The sequence below is a fragment of the Neolamprologus multifasciatus genome, chromosome 8 (assembly GCF_963576455.1).
Source record: "Neolamprologus multifasciatus chromosome 8, fNeoMul1.2, whole genome shotgun sequence".
NCBI classification, from domain to species: Eukaryota; Metazoa; Chordata; class Actinopteri; order Cichliformes; family Cichlidae; genus Neolamprologus; species Neolamprologus multifasciatus.
Window position 1 is genome coordinate 13,739,709 of NC_140446.1, and position 12,865 is coordinate 13,752,573.

General features: G+C 40.1%; 1 protein-coding gene across 1 annotated transcript; it reads right to left on the reverse strand.

Moving 5' to 3' along the window:
- Positions 1 to 7: 7 nt before the first annotated feature.
- LOC146512676 (serine/threonine-protein kinase tousled-like 2) lies at positions 8 to 12,041 on the reverse strand. The gene is made up of 21 exons (XM_085170219.1): positions 11,385 to 12,041; positions 10,253 to 10,347; positions 7,827 to 7,898; positions 7,095 to 7,164; positions 6,854 to 6,891; positions 6,567 to 6,659; positions 5,675 to 5,782; positions 5,113 to 5,205; positions 4,665 to 4,775; positions 4,263 to 4,399; positions 4,005 to 4,157; positions 3,613 to 3,679; positions 3,398 to 3,495; positions 3,226 to 3,307; positions 2,928 to 3,019; positions 2,724 to 2,813; positions 1,990 to 2,159; positions 1,713 to 1,851; positions 1,401 to 1,512; positions 1,200 to 1,307; positions 8 to 1,032 (listed from the first exon to the last, which is right to left on the reverse strand). The coding sequence occupies exons 2-21, from the start codon at positions 10,343 to 10,345 to the stop codon at positions 853 to 855; spliced, it is 2,106 nt and encodes a 701-aa protein (XP_085026345.1). The 5' UTR covers positions 10,346 to 10,347; positions 11,385 to 12,041; the 3' UTR covers positions 8 to 852.
- Between the last annotated feature and the right edge of the window lie 824 nt (positions 12,042 to 12,865).

Below are 12,865 nucleotides of genomic sequence, written 5' to 3' on the forward strand. Positions count from 1 at the left end.
AACCAAATATTCTTTTGTTTTTTTAATGGTTTCATCAGTTCAGTTTAATCTTACCTCGCATCACAACAATCACTCAGTCACCACCCACACACCATTCAAGTTTAACAGCGTTAGAGATGGGGGTGAATCTCATGGAAAAATATGGACTTAACAATTAAAATAAGCTGAATTCCAGTTATCAAGTAAAATATTTCAAATTGGTCAAACAAGTCAGTCTTCTAGAGTCAGCCCTCTTCTGTGTCAAGTCATTTATGACCTTTTAAAGAAGCCATGTCATGACGACAGGCCTCGAACTTTGGTCATCAGTCACTCCTCGTCACTTGGAGCCCTTCCTAAAAAAAAGTTCCAGGTTCAATTATATCAGAACACATTTAAAACGGACAACTATTAATCTGAAAATACTTTGATAGACGATGTATTTCAAGCAGTATGGGGTGACATTTAATTTATGCTTCCTCTTCAAAGCCTTTTACGAGTATAGGCAAGAGATTTTCCACACATAGCATACCTCTGAGCCTGTCACAGTTGTGCAATTTTTCAGGTGCTTCATATATTCGTCATGTAAAAAAGCCTCTTGAAATGAGCCAAAGTTTTGTTAGTGCATGCATATGGGCAATTCTTTGGGTTCTACTGAGCCCGCAGCCAGAGGCTGGCACATTTACACCACTTGAATAACAGTGGTGGGCACATATTCTACTTCAACGCCACACCATAGATTATTTTGGTTCCATTCACTCTTTTAAGATGCCTCCTTCCCATCATGCGCTCTGCTTTCTCGCCATGAAGAGAGCAAAGGAGGAGCTCCATCAAGGGTGTAACGTCTCCACGTGGCTTTGTTCTTGTTTCTTTCAGCTAGCTCGAATTGGAGGCACTGCTGCTGTAGCAGCTGGAAGTGGAAGGAATGGGAGGTGCTGGAGGTGTGCTGCTGCCCAGGGCTTTTCGGATGTGGGGCATGAGGAAGGGGTCACTGGCCAACTGCAGCACATCCACCCTGTCCTCTTTGTGGTAAGCCAGGCAACGTCGAATGAAGGCCTGTGAAGGGAAACCGTGACAAAAGTGACTCATTATAGCTGAACACACTTTTTTAATTCTCAGGCTAACTGCTGTTCTGTTAATGCAACATATGTAATACACTGTGCAAATAGTTATGCCAACTGGTCAACGAGTTTGTTGCAGTTTAAAAGAAATGAATACCAGACCTTTGCTTCTGTGGTGACCGCAGGTTTTGGGGGAAACTGCACCTCGGTGGCTTTTAGTATCGTGTTTTCTTGTAGGATATCCTGTTGCGACTGGTTATGACCAAACGGCTTGAAAAAGATCAAGTTACAGACTTGTTAAGTTCATTTATTCAAAAACAAAACAGAAACCTGACAACTATTGTAATATAGGTTAGTGGTTACCTTGCGTCCATACAAGCTCTGGTAGAAGATGACCCCTACTGACCAAACGTCCACTTTGTTGGATATTTTAGGGGGCTCCTTGCCCACTACAAAGCACTCAGGTGGTAGATACCTGTAAGCAAGACAAACAAAAATAACAAATCAGAGAAAAAAAAGGTTTTTCTGATCTCTCTTTATTCTCAAACTGCTTGCTGAATACAGAATTAAAATTGAGTTAGCAGCATTACTGTGAAACCGTTGCACATCTGCTAAACTTGCGTAGTCATACTGGTTGCTTGGTGACTAAATGCAGTGCAAAGTGTCTGTGTGTACCAGTAGGTCCCTGCTCCCTGCGAGGTCAGCTCCATGCCATCTGCAGAGTTGTAGCTGTCATCGTCCATGATCTTGGACAGACCAAAATCGGTGATCTTTATCTCTCCGCAAGCTGTGCCGTTGACCAACAGGATGTTCCCTGGTGACAGAACACATAAAATGAGGGTTCACAAGCATCACGAGTCCTACACTGTAAACATAGCCAGAGATCTTATGTTTAACTGAATTAGAATAGAAAACACATTTGTGTGTTGCCCATAAAACTCAGTGAGATTACCAGGCTTGAGGTCGTAGTGTATGATGGGTGGCCGAATCTGATTGAGGTACTTGAGGGCATTGACGAGCTGCATGACGATGGAGCGGCCCTCCTTCTCCGTCATCGATTTGTTCTGCTTCAAGTAGAAATCCAGGTCATTGCCTTCACAGTACTCGAGTACTGTGCAGAACCTGCACCGGATTAGATAACACATGGGTTAACTGTGAAGGCGTCAATGATCACCTACACGTTCAAACATATTCTAAGATGCCTGATGTGATAAAAAGTGATAATATCAGCAACATTTGCCAAGTTTACAAAAGACATGAACAAAAAAAAGATCATGTGCATCTGCCAAATTATTATTACTGGAAATCTATAGATTCATTTTATGGTATTCAAATATTCAAAGCTTCTGCTTTCCATTTCTTTTCATCAAACAAAGCAGTTTTAACATTTTCTAGTATTTACTATGAAAAAAAAAAATAGTATCATTGTTAAAAATAATAAGTAATTCTTAAATATTGTCACCTAAGGCTCTCATCACCTCCATAGCCACTGCCACAGACTACAAACTACACAGAACAAACTTCCAACTGAAACCCAAGCTTTTAAACGTCCATAATAACTACAGATGAGAAAATAAAAATTGAAGTTTTTGCCACTGAACACTATCGAATAACAAACACTTCTAGATAATCATCGCATTCGCATTAGTGCCACATCGTGAGCTTTATGTGAAATGAAGCACTTACGAGTCTGTGTTGAGCGAGAAATAGTTGTAGAGTTTCACTATTCTAGGATGATCGAGTTCTTTGTGGATTCTGTATTCTCTACAGGCGTGTCTGCAACGAAAAAAAATTAATGAGTCCGAATGAATCACTTGAGTATAAATAAAAGAAATATTTCCGATCACACAATAACACGTAGAGAGCACATTTACAGAGCGGCAGACTCACTTGTGGTAGTTTTCCTTCTTCTCTTCCCTCCAGTTCTTGTTGAGTTGATGGATTTTAATGGCCACGTACCTCTGCTCTGTGAAATCAAAAGCCTGTAAAAAAGGTACATTTCACATCAATACAAAGCAGCTTACTACTGGCCTGAATTTCCCATTGAATTCTCTACAGTAGCTGTTTACTGCATACAGAAGTGTTGCAAGAATTATCTTCCTGTACGTCACTCAAAGTTTAGAAAACAAAGAAGGAACAAAAAAGGTATTCATGAGGAATGTAAACCAAGTAAATAGCACTGGCTTACCTTAAAAACTTCACTAAAGCCACCTCTTCCAAGTAGCTGTAACAGCAGATATCGGTCATTCAGTGTGGGGTGGTCTTTAAATCTACAAAGGAACACGTTGTTAAAGTATTTGTTGCTTTAAAAAGACACCACAGAGCTTGAGTAGGGCATGTTAAACTGGGATGATACGTACTGCGAGTTGTCCTCATTATGGATTCTCTTAAGCTCTCGAATGTGCAGATTTCTCACACGCTCCAACTGGTCCAGCTCTGCATGGATCTCTGCTTCTTCCTGCATACAAGTGCAGAGATTTATCACCTACCTCATCGTTTGAATGGGTGACTCCAAAGGAGAGAAAAAAAAAAAAGTGGGAAAAACAACAACAAAAGCGAAAAGAAACATTGGCACCTTTTTAAGATGACCGATTCGAAGTTTGAAGATCTCCTCTTGCTCGCGATACTCTGCCAGTGACAACCTGTGAGAGATCAGAGAGCCAGAAATGCATTATTAAATAAGAAATAAACAAGATATTAAAAACAGAAAGCAAAGAAAACGTGAGATTTTACTGAAGAAAATATGTTAAACGTCTAAATAATTGTGATCTACAGAGTTAAATATACAGCATTTTTTCACCCAATGCTGGTTGAGGCTAACGGCTTACTGACAGCCATCAATACCACTCACCACAAAACTGCATGACTGGCCCCCCACAGACCAGTAAACCTCATTATATTCAGGCTAGAAGCTTATTAATCCACTATTTATTACACAATAAAGTGATCTGCTCCTTGTAACCGTACGTTTCACTCTCTTGGCCGTTGCTTCTGCTTTTTCGTTTGTTGTGCTCCAGGTTGGGTGGAGGCGTTTGGGCCATGGAGGGAGGTTTCCTCTTCCCCAGCAGCTTCCTCTGCCTCTCAATGTCCTCCCGCTGAGAGTTGATTCGCTCTTGCTGCCTATAACATGCATGGACAATCTGGCGTAAGCATTTCGGTATGCAGAATAGAAAAAAAACAAAAAAAACAATTCAAATGTACGCTTGTGCCCATTTGCGTTCTGACTTGATGAGATTCTGGAAGGCATATCCATCTGTCCACTGCTCAGTGAAGGAAGCTCCGTGGCGTACGGTGGTGAAGTGACCCAGGCGTAGACGGTCCTGCATGCTCTTGTCCCTGCATGCCATCTTCTCCTGTCTTGACTTCAAACACAAATAAAGAAATAAATGAGTAAAACATTGCAGGCACAAATAAACAAAAAAAACCAAAAACCTAGAGGATATGACGTATCAATATTATTATCAAATAATGCTATTCAGTTCCACCTTAAATCACCATAAAGCCTTTTACAAGTTACATGGGGGCAATGCTTACATGCATAAACTGACTTCTTTGGTTTTCACATTGTACTACAGAGGTGTCCCAAATCAGGCAAACATACTTGTGCAAATTCATATTCACACCGACCCTCTCAATTAGCAGCTTCTTGCTCATGGTCACACACTTGTTTAGTCTCTCCTTGTAGCGCTCCAGCATCTTCTGCTGCTCGTCCACCTGCCGCCTCAAGTCACAGTTCGCCTGCCAAAACACGCATCATCACTCTGACAACCAATTCTCATTACAGCAAGGATTCAAGGCCGCTTATTAAACTGACACGATGGGGAAAAACTGCCAGAATTTCAGTTTGTAGCTTAAATGAAAGTGGTGTAAATGTCAGCAAACTAGTGGCGTTTAAAAGTTAACGAGCGTGATGAGCTGTAAGCGGACTGGTGAAGGTTAATTACTGAGAAGTTTGTCATTGTTAGCCAAATAAACAAAGCAACAGATTTGGACAATAATGACTCGTCTCACAGTTGTATTTTCAATGGTCCAAGCTATCTGTTAAGAGAAACATTTGAGTAACTGCTGATTTTACCCTCAACAGGTCATCTATCCTCCCTTCCTTCTTCTCCAGGTCAGAGTTCTTGCTCTTCTCCAGTGCTGTCAGTTTCACGATCGTCAGGTCCGACTGAGGAAGGAGATCAAAAGGTAGGGAGCCCACAGTAAACATCTCGTTCAAAAGGTGGACACACCTCTTGGGTCACTAACAAAGGAGTCCATCATTTTAAATTTAAATCAAAATCAGCCACTGGTATCGCAAATATTAGAAGTGACTTCTAAGCGCTGACCTTTAAATCAGGCCAATTAGTGTAATTCACAAGAACAGCTGGATGTGTTGCAACTATTATGTCAGAAAACCAGCAGTGTGAGACCTGTAATGCCCTTTTAATTCTAGTATCCACATCCCAACTGTACTGTACTTTTTTAATGGCATAACAAGGTGTGCAGTGTTGCAACCTTACACGTTTTGTCAGACTCTACAAAACACTTAAACCAGGGACATGCTTCAACATGACTGAGATTATAGTGAAGAAAAAAAAAAAAGAAAAGAAGAAAAGTCAAGGTGTCAAGCAGTAATTTGGGTCAGTCTCAGTTACCTGGATGGCTTTATGGGAATAGGAGTGTGTGGGGGCTGTTTTAACAGAGCTGCAAGATGAAGAGTCTGTGTGGGCTGATCCTGTGGACGAAGGACTGTTGAGCTGAAGCTGTATTTCACAGTGAAAGAAAGAAAAGTAGAGGAACATGGGGGACAAAATATCAGACCCAGATTCACAGACAGCATCAACAGTTTATAGAGAAGCTCAAAGGCATTAAAAGGAAAACATAATGTCGAGAGAATTTCATTTTATTTTATACAATGATGGGACTAAATGCTGGTGAAGGTCTGGATATGCTCCGGATCCAGAAAAGCTCTACTCTGGCAGATAATGGTGAGCATTGGCCTGCTGAAACAGCTGCAGATAGGGGTCTAATCCACATTGAAAGGAGCCAATTGAGGTGGTTCAGGCATCTGACTAAGATGCCACTTGATGAAAGTGGCATTATTAAAGTCAATTATTGCTCCTTTCATTTAGAACCCCAACGCCATAAATTACTGCTTACGGGGCTGTTAGTCGCTGGGGGAAAACTTATGGCATGTAACCAAGTTATCAAATATATAATGCAGCCATCACAGAAGCTTACACATTTAGTGCGAGCAAATGTTTCGTATAATGTACACACTGATCTTCCGGACTGTTCCCTGCTTTAAATCCCAGCCAGTTAAGCCCAAAACTGAAGGCATGACACCAGCACTAGAAAAGTTAGCTCCCATTTCACTAAAAAAAAAAAAAAAAAAAATTAAATCACTCTTTGGTGTTTCCACTGACTAAGTGATGCAGACAAACCAAAGATGTGCCAGTTAGTCCTCCCAGAAAAGAAGAAAACTCACAACCATCGTTTGACTTTGACACTGGCTACAGGTGCAACAGAGACGAATGCCGTGCTCACCATAGGATTAGACAGTGAGTGTTGAGGAGACGAGCGCACCAGCATAGGGATGCTTCGAGCAGGACTGGTGCCAGAGCCGCTGCTACCAGCAAACTGACCACAGGACAAAGAGAAGAAACAAAGAGGACAGAGTGGTTATTTAGCAAAGGATCAATGAAGGGCAATACTGATATAACCAGGACAAGAGTATGAAAGAGGAAAGCTTCAGAACTGAAAACAATGAGCATCAATGAAACAATGCATTCAACAAATCTAAAGCATCTTATGTCCTTTCAGTTTGTACTCACATCACAGTAATCGCTCATTTTTTGCACTCTTCCCTTTCCTGTAAACAAAAACAGCCTTTTATAGTAAAGGAAACGTAAATGTGACTCTTATAACTTTGTATTTTAAGACTCCAGTTTTTTTTAAACAATTATTTAACACCAAACGTAAAGTGGTGCAACACTTTACAGTTGAGCAGCTGATCATTTCCCAATACAGACAGGCATTTCTGCTTTATACACACAAGTATGTATGTGGACTTGCCTTGGCTGTTGTTGTCATAGGTGTCTCCTTTCCTCTTCCTGCTTCTGTCATTGGGCTTCTTCTCTGGTGTCTGGCAAACACAGAAAAGCAGCTTAGAATTAACCACATTAACAGCAAAGAAATTGTATAAATGTAAGTCTTGAAGCTTTAAGTTTGAGTCTCTTAGTTAAAATAAACTTAAAAAAAAAATATAATAACATTAACAGCAGTTTTTTGAGTCGAGTTTAGTATTTAGTAAACTTTGATGTAGTGCTTCCAGTCATATTATAGTCATACCAGGTTTTTAAATTTGCCTATGAGGTGGTATGCTGGCTTATTGCTGTGCCTCATTGCGTCACAGCAAGAGGGTTCAGGATTAAGTCTGGATAATGATTCTTTCTCTGAGGGCTTTACATGTTTTCCCATGTTTGTGTGGGTTTCTTTAAACCAGCTAGGTTCCCCATTTATCCATAAGCATGAACTAAAATTTACAAAAGCATTTTTCCCTCTCTGGGTTAATTATTGGTTTTCTCTCAATTTCTTTTAAACACATTAAATATTAAATTCTGTTACTATTTAATTAAAGTGTAAAAAAAACAAAACCAAACCCAGATTGATAAATTATTAACAAGCACTCCACCATATCAAAGTGTTTCCATACACTACTGCATGTACTACACAAAATACATAACTAATTCGAAACAACTAATACTGAAAACCTGCGAGCTGCACACACAAAAATCAAAAACCAACCTCCAGTTCCTTGTCACTGAGTGATCCTGCACTGCACAAAGACTGGTTGGATGATTCGCTGTTGGCCGAACTCTACAGCAAAGAAGAGAGACAAAGACCCGATTGGTTAATCATTAACTACTCTTATGGACAGAACTGAAAATGTGTGATACGGGATATTTAAATGATCTGCATGCATGAGATAAAACAAAAGACGCCTGTGGCCTGTTTAGAGTCTGTCAGCATTACTCCCCAATTCATTTCATTGCAGATTTCTACAGTGCAGTATTATTAAAAAAAAAAAAAAAAAAAAAAAAAAAAAAAAAGAATAAATAAAACACCAACCACTATGGCAGAATTCACACCTGTCACACTATGACCCTTGTGAGTGCGCACATCACCCTGTTAATCTTCACTTGACTTCCAGTTGGCTGAATTGGTTAGGGTCATTAAAAGGCCAGACTCTGCACAGCCTGATGGGACTAAGAAGAAACAGCAGGCTTTCTGGGGCAGGAGGCTAATGCTTTTTAAGGCCTGCTAGCTTAACGCTTTTCAAGGTCACAACTATAGCAGACAACTCCTCTCATTCCCTTATATTAACATCTACAGTTTGACTGCAATGTCCTAAATAGCACGCAAAGACATACAGTGGATATCTATAATGTTAAAAAATATATATCCATCCATTCATTTCCAAACTTGTGTTATGTGACCTATAACATGTGTCATTTAATTGAAAGAAAAAAAAAAACAAAGCAAAAAACAAAAGTACAATAACCAGCATTAGTGTCCACACGTTTAAACTAATGCTTTCTTAAAGCACCTTTTGATTTAATCACAGCAATCAATCTTCTTGGGTACACAGCTGCCATTAATTAAAGAAACCCTGATTAACCCCAAATAAAGTTCAGCTGCCCTAGCAGGATTTTCCCAACATTTACTCCGTTGCAAACTAGAGCAAAAGCCAAGCATCAAAGAGATGTTATCGTTGAAAGGCATCAGTCAAGAGAAAGGTTTATAGTAAATAAATAAATAAATAAGTGTCCACAGCATTGGATGTAGCATGGAACACAGTGAAGCCAGTCATTAAAAAAAAATAAAAATAAATAAAAAGGCAGAAATATGGGACAACAGTGATGAAAAGACAAGATGAAAACTGGTCAGGGAGGCTGCCAAGTGACCTACAGCAACACTGAAGGAGCTGCAGGAAATTCTGGCGGTGAGGACTGTGGGGTAGGGTTGCAAGACGGAAGCCATTTCTGACAAAGAAAAATGTCCAAGACCAGCTACAATTTGCTAAATCATCAAGTTTAAAATTAAGAAGGGTGGAAAATTTACATTGATCTGAGGAGACTGGCCACACATGCATACTGAAAGCCCCAAACCAAAAAAAAAAAAGAGGAAAGAAAACAACAAAACAAACCTAAAAACCAACAACACAAATAAATAAGTGGCATAATGCAATATCCAAGTTGAAGCATGGTGGCAGCAGTATCATGCTTTTAAAACCTTAAGACATCTGCCAGAAAGCTGTAGGTGAAGACGAATTTCACCTTTCAACACGAAAATCACCTGAAGCATATATCTAAATCAATATTTAGACGAATATTGAACCCTTGGATCAAAACAGTACTTCAACAAAGTGTAGGGTGTACACACTTAGTATATGACGTTTTATATATTTTCCCCCTAATATTTGTTTTTCAGTTGAGTTAAGTAAGGTAAAGGTGGGAAAAGTTTCAAAATGACTTATGGTATCACTTTTAACATCACAAAAAACTGGCATTTTAACAGGGATGTGTAAACTTTTTATAGCCACTGTATACCACTGGTATCATACCCACAGCCTTATATCATTTATCCTCCTATACCACAGCAAGCAGTCCTGACAATAAATTTAAGAGCAAAATATAGGTCAAAGCATTTAACAAAAAACCCATAAAAAATAAAAATGGCTGCTTTCTTAGGAGCTGCCATTTTCTCAGATGTGCACCCTCGCTTATTAATACCCAGTTCAACAGCAGGGTACAGCAAAGCACAGCCAATACTGTGAACTTCAGCTGCTGTGCCATTTAAGTGTCACTATCCTCCACTGAAACAAAGAGCTGCCGGCCAGCTCCTGTGTCATCCAAAACAGAGCTTGTCTTGTTGTACCTTTAGCTCATGAAAACAGATCACAGCACTGAAGAAACCTCCTGAACAGAGGGCACACTGTAAACAGAGAGGACTTCTAAGCATACCTCAACTGAAAGACTAACACAGGAGTGCTAACCAATTGCACTCACAGTGGGGTTGTGGGATGAATTCCAGGAATTAATTCAGCAAGAATTGCAAAATGTAGTAAAAACAACATGCATCAAGTCCAGCATCCACAGAAATGACCTGTTCCTGCAACTGTTGTCATTTTAAGCTACAAAACAACCATTACAATGTTAAAATGTTCCAACCTTGGCCACACCGACTCCAGTGAACCGAGCCTCAAGCAGCTCCTGCCTTCGTGGATCCAGGCTGATAGCCTGGCTATGAAGTCCTTCCATCATGCCTAGAAAGTAAGACATAAACAGTAAATGGACTGGTACTTGTATAGCAATTTTCTAGTTAATTTGGGCACTCAAAGTACTCTCTTATTACAAGTCTCATTTACACAAGTTGTTTTTACCTAGGCACTTTTAATCTGGAGGAACCAGGAATTGAACTACTGACCTTCTGATTGGTGGATGACCTGCTTTACCTCCTGAGCCACAAATATTTAACTTATGTGGAAGACCTGGTTTGAGTTAGAATGACATACACTGAATTGTGTGTCACTTTCTGATTTAAGGAAGTGACCCAACAAGCTTGAGGTCTGACTGGGAAAACGTAACACCTTTTGTCACATTTGCATGGTAACATAGGCATTTATTTGATCAGTAAACGTCACAGCCTGCTGTTCAAAGGAACCCTTTCTTCAAAACACAAACACCAGGGAAAATTTGCTTAAAGTGACACTCTGAAATTAATTTCAAGAAATAGGTTTTAAAAAAGAACAAAAAAACAAAAAGAAAGAAATAGAAAGGAAATTAAATCTGAGAGCACATATGAGACGTGTCATAGCTCAAAAACCACCAAAGAATATAATAATAAAATAATGCTATTCATTTCTGAGCAGGCAGCCCAGCAAGCCCGTTCACTTGTGTATCAAAACAATCCTAGAAAGCATAAGTTACCTAAACAGAAATACTATCTAGCTCAATCTCAACATCAAAAGCAATCCCATGGGCTCATAGCTCCCCAATTCGAGCAGCCTTTCAGCAAACCCATCTTGATAATAGTGGGTGAAAAAAAACGTTTCGATACTGTTGACCGATCGAGTGGACGAGAAATGCCAAACTTGGCTAAAGCTAAAGGTGCTAATCAAAATCCTGGTAACAACAACACAAAAGCGATGCGCTCCCATCAACTGTCAGCTTATCCTATGCCAATCGGCAGAACGACTCAAACTTTGCCTATAAAATGTAGGATTTGAACCTATTACACAGCCCAAACTAGCTAGGGTCAAGTGATGAATCGAGCTAATGCCAGCTACAGTAGAAGTCTTACCTGGAGAACCTTTTGCAGTTTTCACAGCACCCACAACCCCAGAAAGGACGTTATCCGTCCAACCGGCGACAGCAAACTCCTTAACACCCCCGAGCTCCCCGCATCTCAAATAAAGTTGTCTGTATTAAGTTATCCATTTACAATTATTTCGAAATCAGGGAAGACATTTGTTAGCTTAGCTAATGCTAGCTATAAAGACCAGTGTGGCTGGCTCCTGTCGGTGTCATCCGGACAGGAGGCCGTGATCCTCGGGGTTTCCTCGTCCGTGTTGGTGCCCCTGCACGGGCAAACCGGGAGCTGTCAGTGCTCTGAAGTCTCCTGACAAGTGCTGTCACATTTCTGCTTCACTCGTTCTTCCTTTTATCGTTACAGAGCGATGCTTGCACCGGGAGGAGTCATCTCGTTACAGTCCATTATTTTAATGCTTAAGAAAAGATCATAACCTCCCGCAGCAAGGCCGCAGTGAGCTCCCAGGAGACCTTTTACAGTGATGCTTCCAGTGCGCCGGTTTACCACATAATGTACGCTCCCCCAAAACGGACTCAGTACTGTAGTCAAGGTTAGATTACAACCGGGTGAAATCGATAACTTCCCAGGTCTCCACACCACAAGGGGCCCTAAAAAGCTTCCCTGAGAGCTGCTTTTTAAATCTGGATTTCAACCAATGCAGTCAAACTATGTCCTGCATGTACAACATGTTTTTGTTAGCTTACAGGATAATTTAATGCATTTAGTCGTTTGCCTGAACTGTGCATGGATTCCTAGAATAAACAGATGCATCAAATCACCACAAATTAAATGACACCAAAGACATCTGTTGTTGTTTTTTAAACTTGATGAATGAAGTTAGTAAATGTTTAACACTGTATTTGTGTGAGCTTAAGTCCTTATCATCACTGCTATGCAAGCTACTTCTCTGAACATACCTTATGTATTCAGATATTTTATGCTCCGGTAATTTATTTTTTACTTTTCACATAAAACAGCGGTGTGAAAAGGAGTTTTCTCATGAAGCTTTACCATCAGTTGAAAAAAATGAAGTACACAACCAATTGCTTGTAGGTTATAACTTGTAGAATTTAGCAGTAGTAAATGCAATGTTGCTTCAATTCCTTCAGTTTTCTGGACTTCAGTTTACACTACCCACCACATCATTTAGTCAGGTTGAGGTCTGGACTTTGACTGGTTCATTGCAACACCTTCATCTTTTCTTTTTTTGTCGTTCTGTTGCAGATTTGCAGCTGTGCAATTGATCATTGTCTAATTTCAACAAGGTTTTAACTGTTTGACAGATGGCCTCAATTTGAATACATTGGTTTACAGAAGAGTTAATGGTTGACTCAATGATTGCAAAGTATCCAGACCCTTCTACTGCAAAACAATCCCAAATCATCACCCTTCCATCACTGTGCTCCCACATGGTATGAAGTGTCTGCGCTGATATGTTGTGTTTGGTTTTCACCAAATGTGGTGCTGTGCAT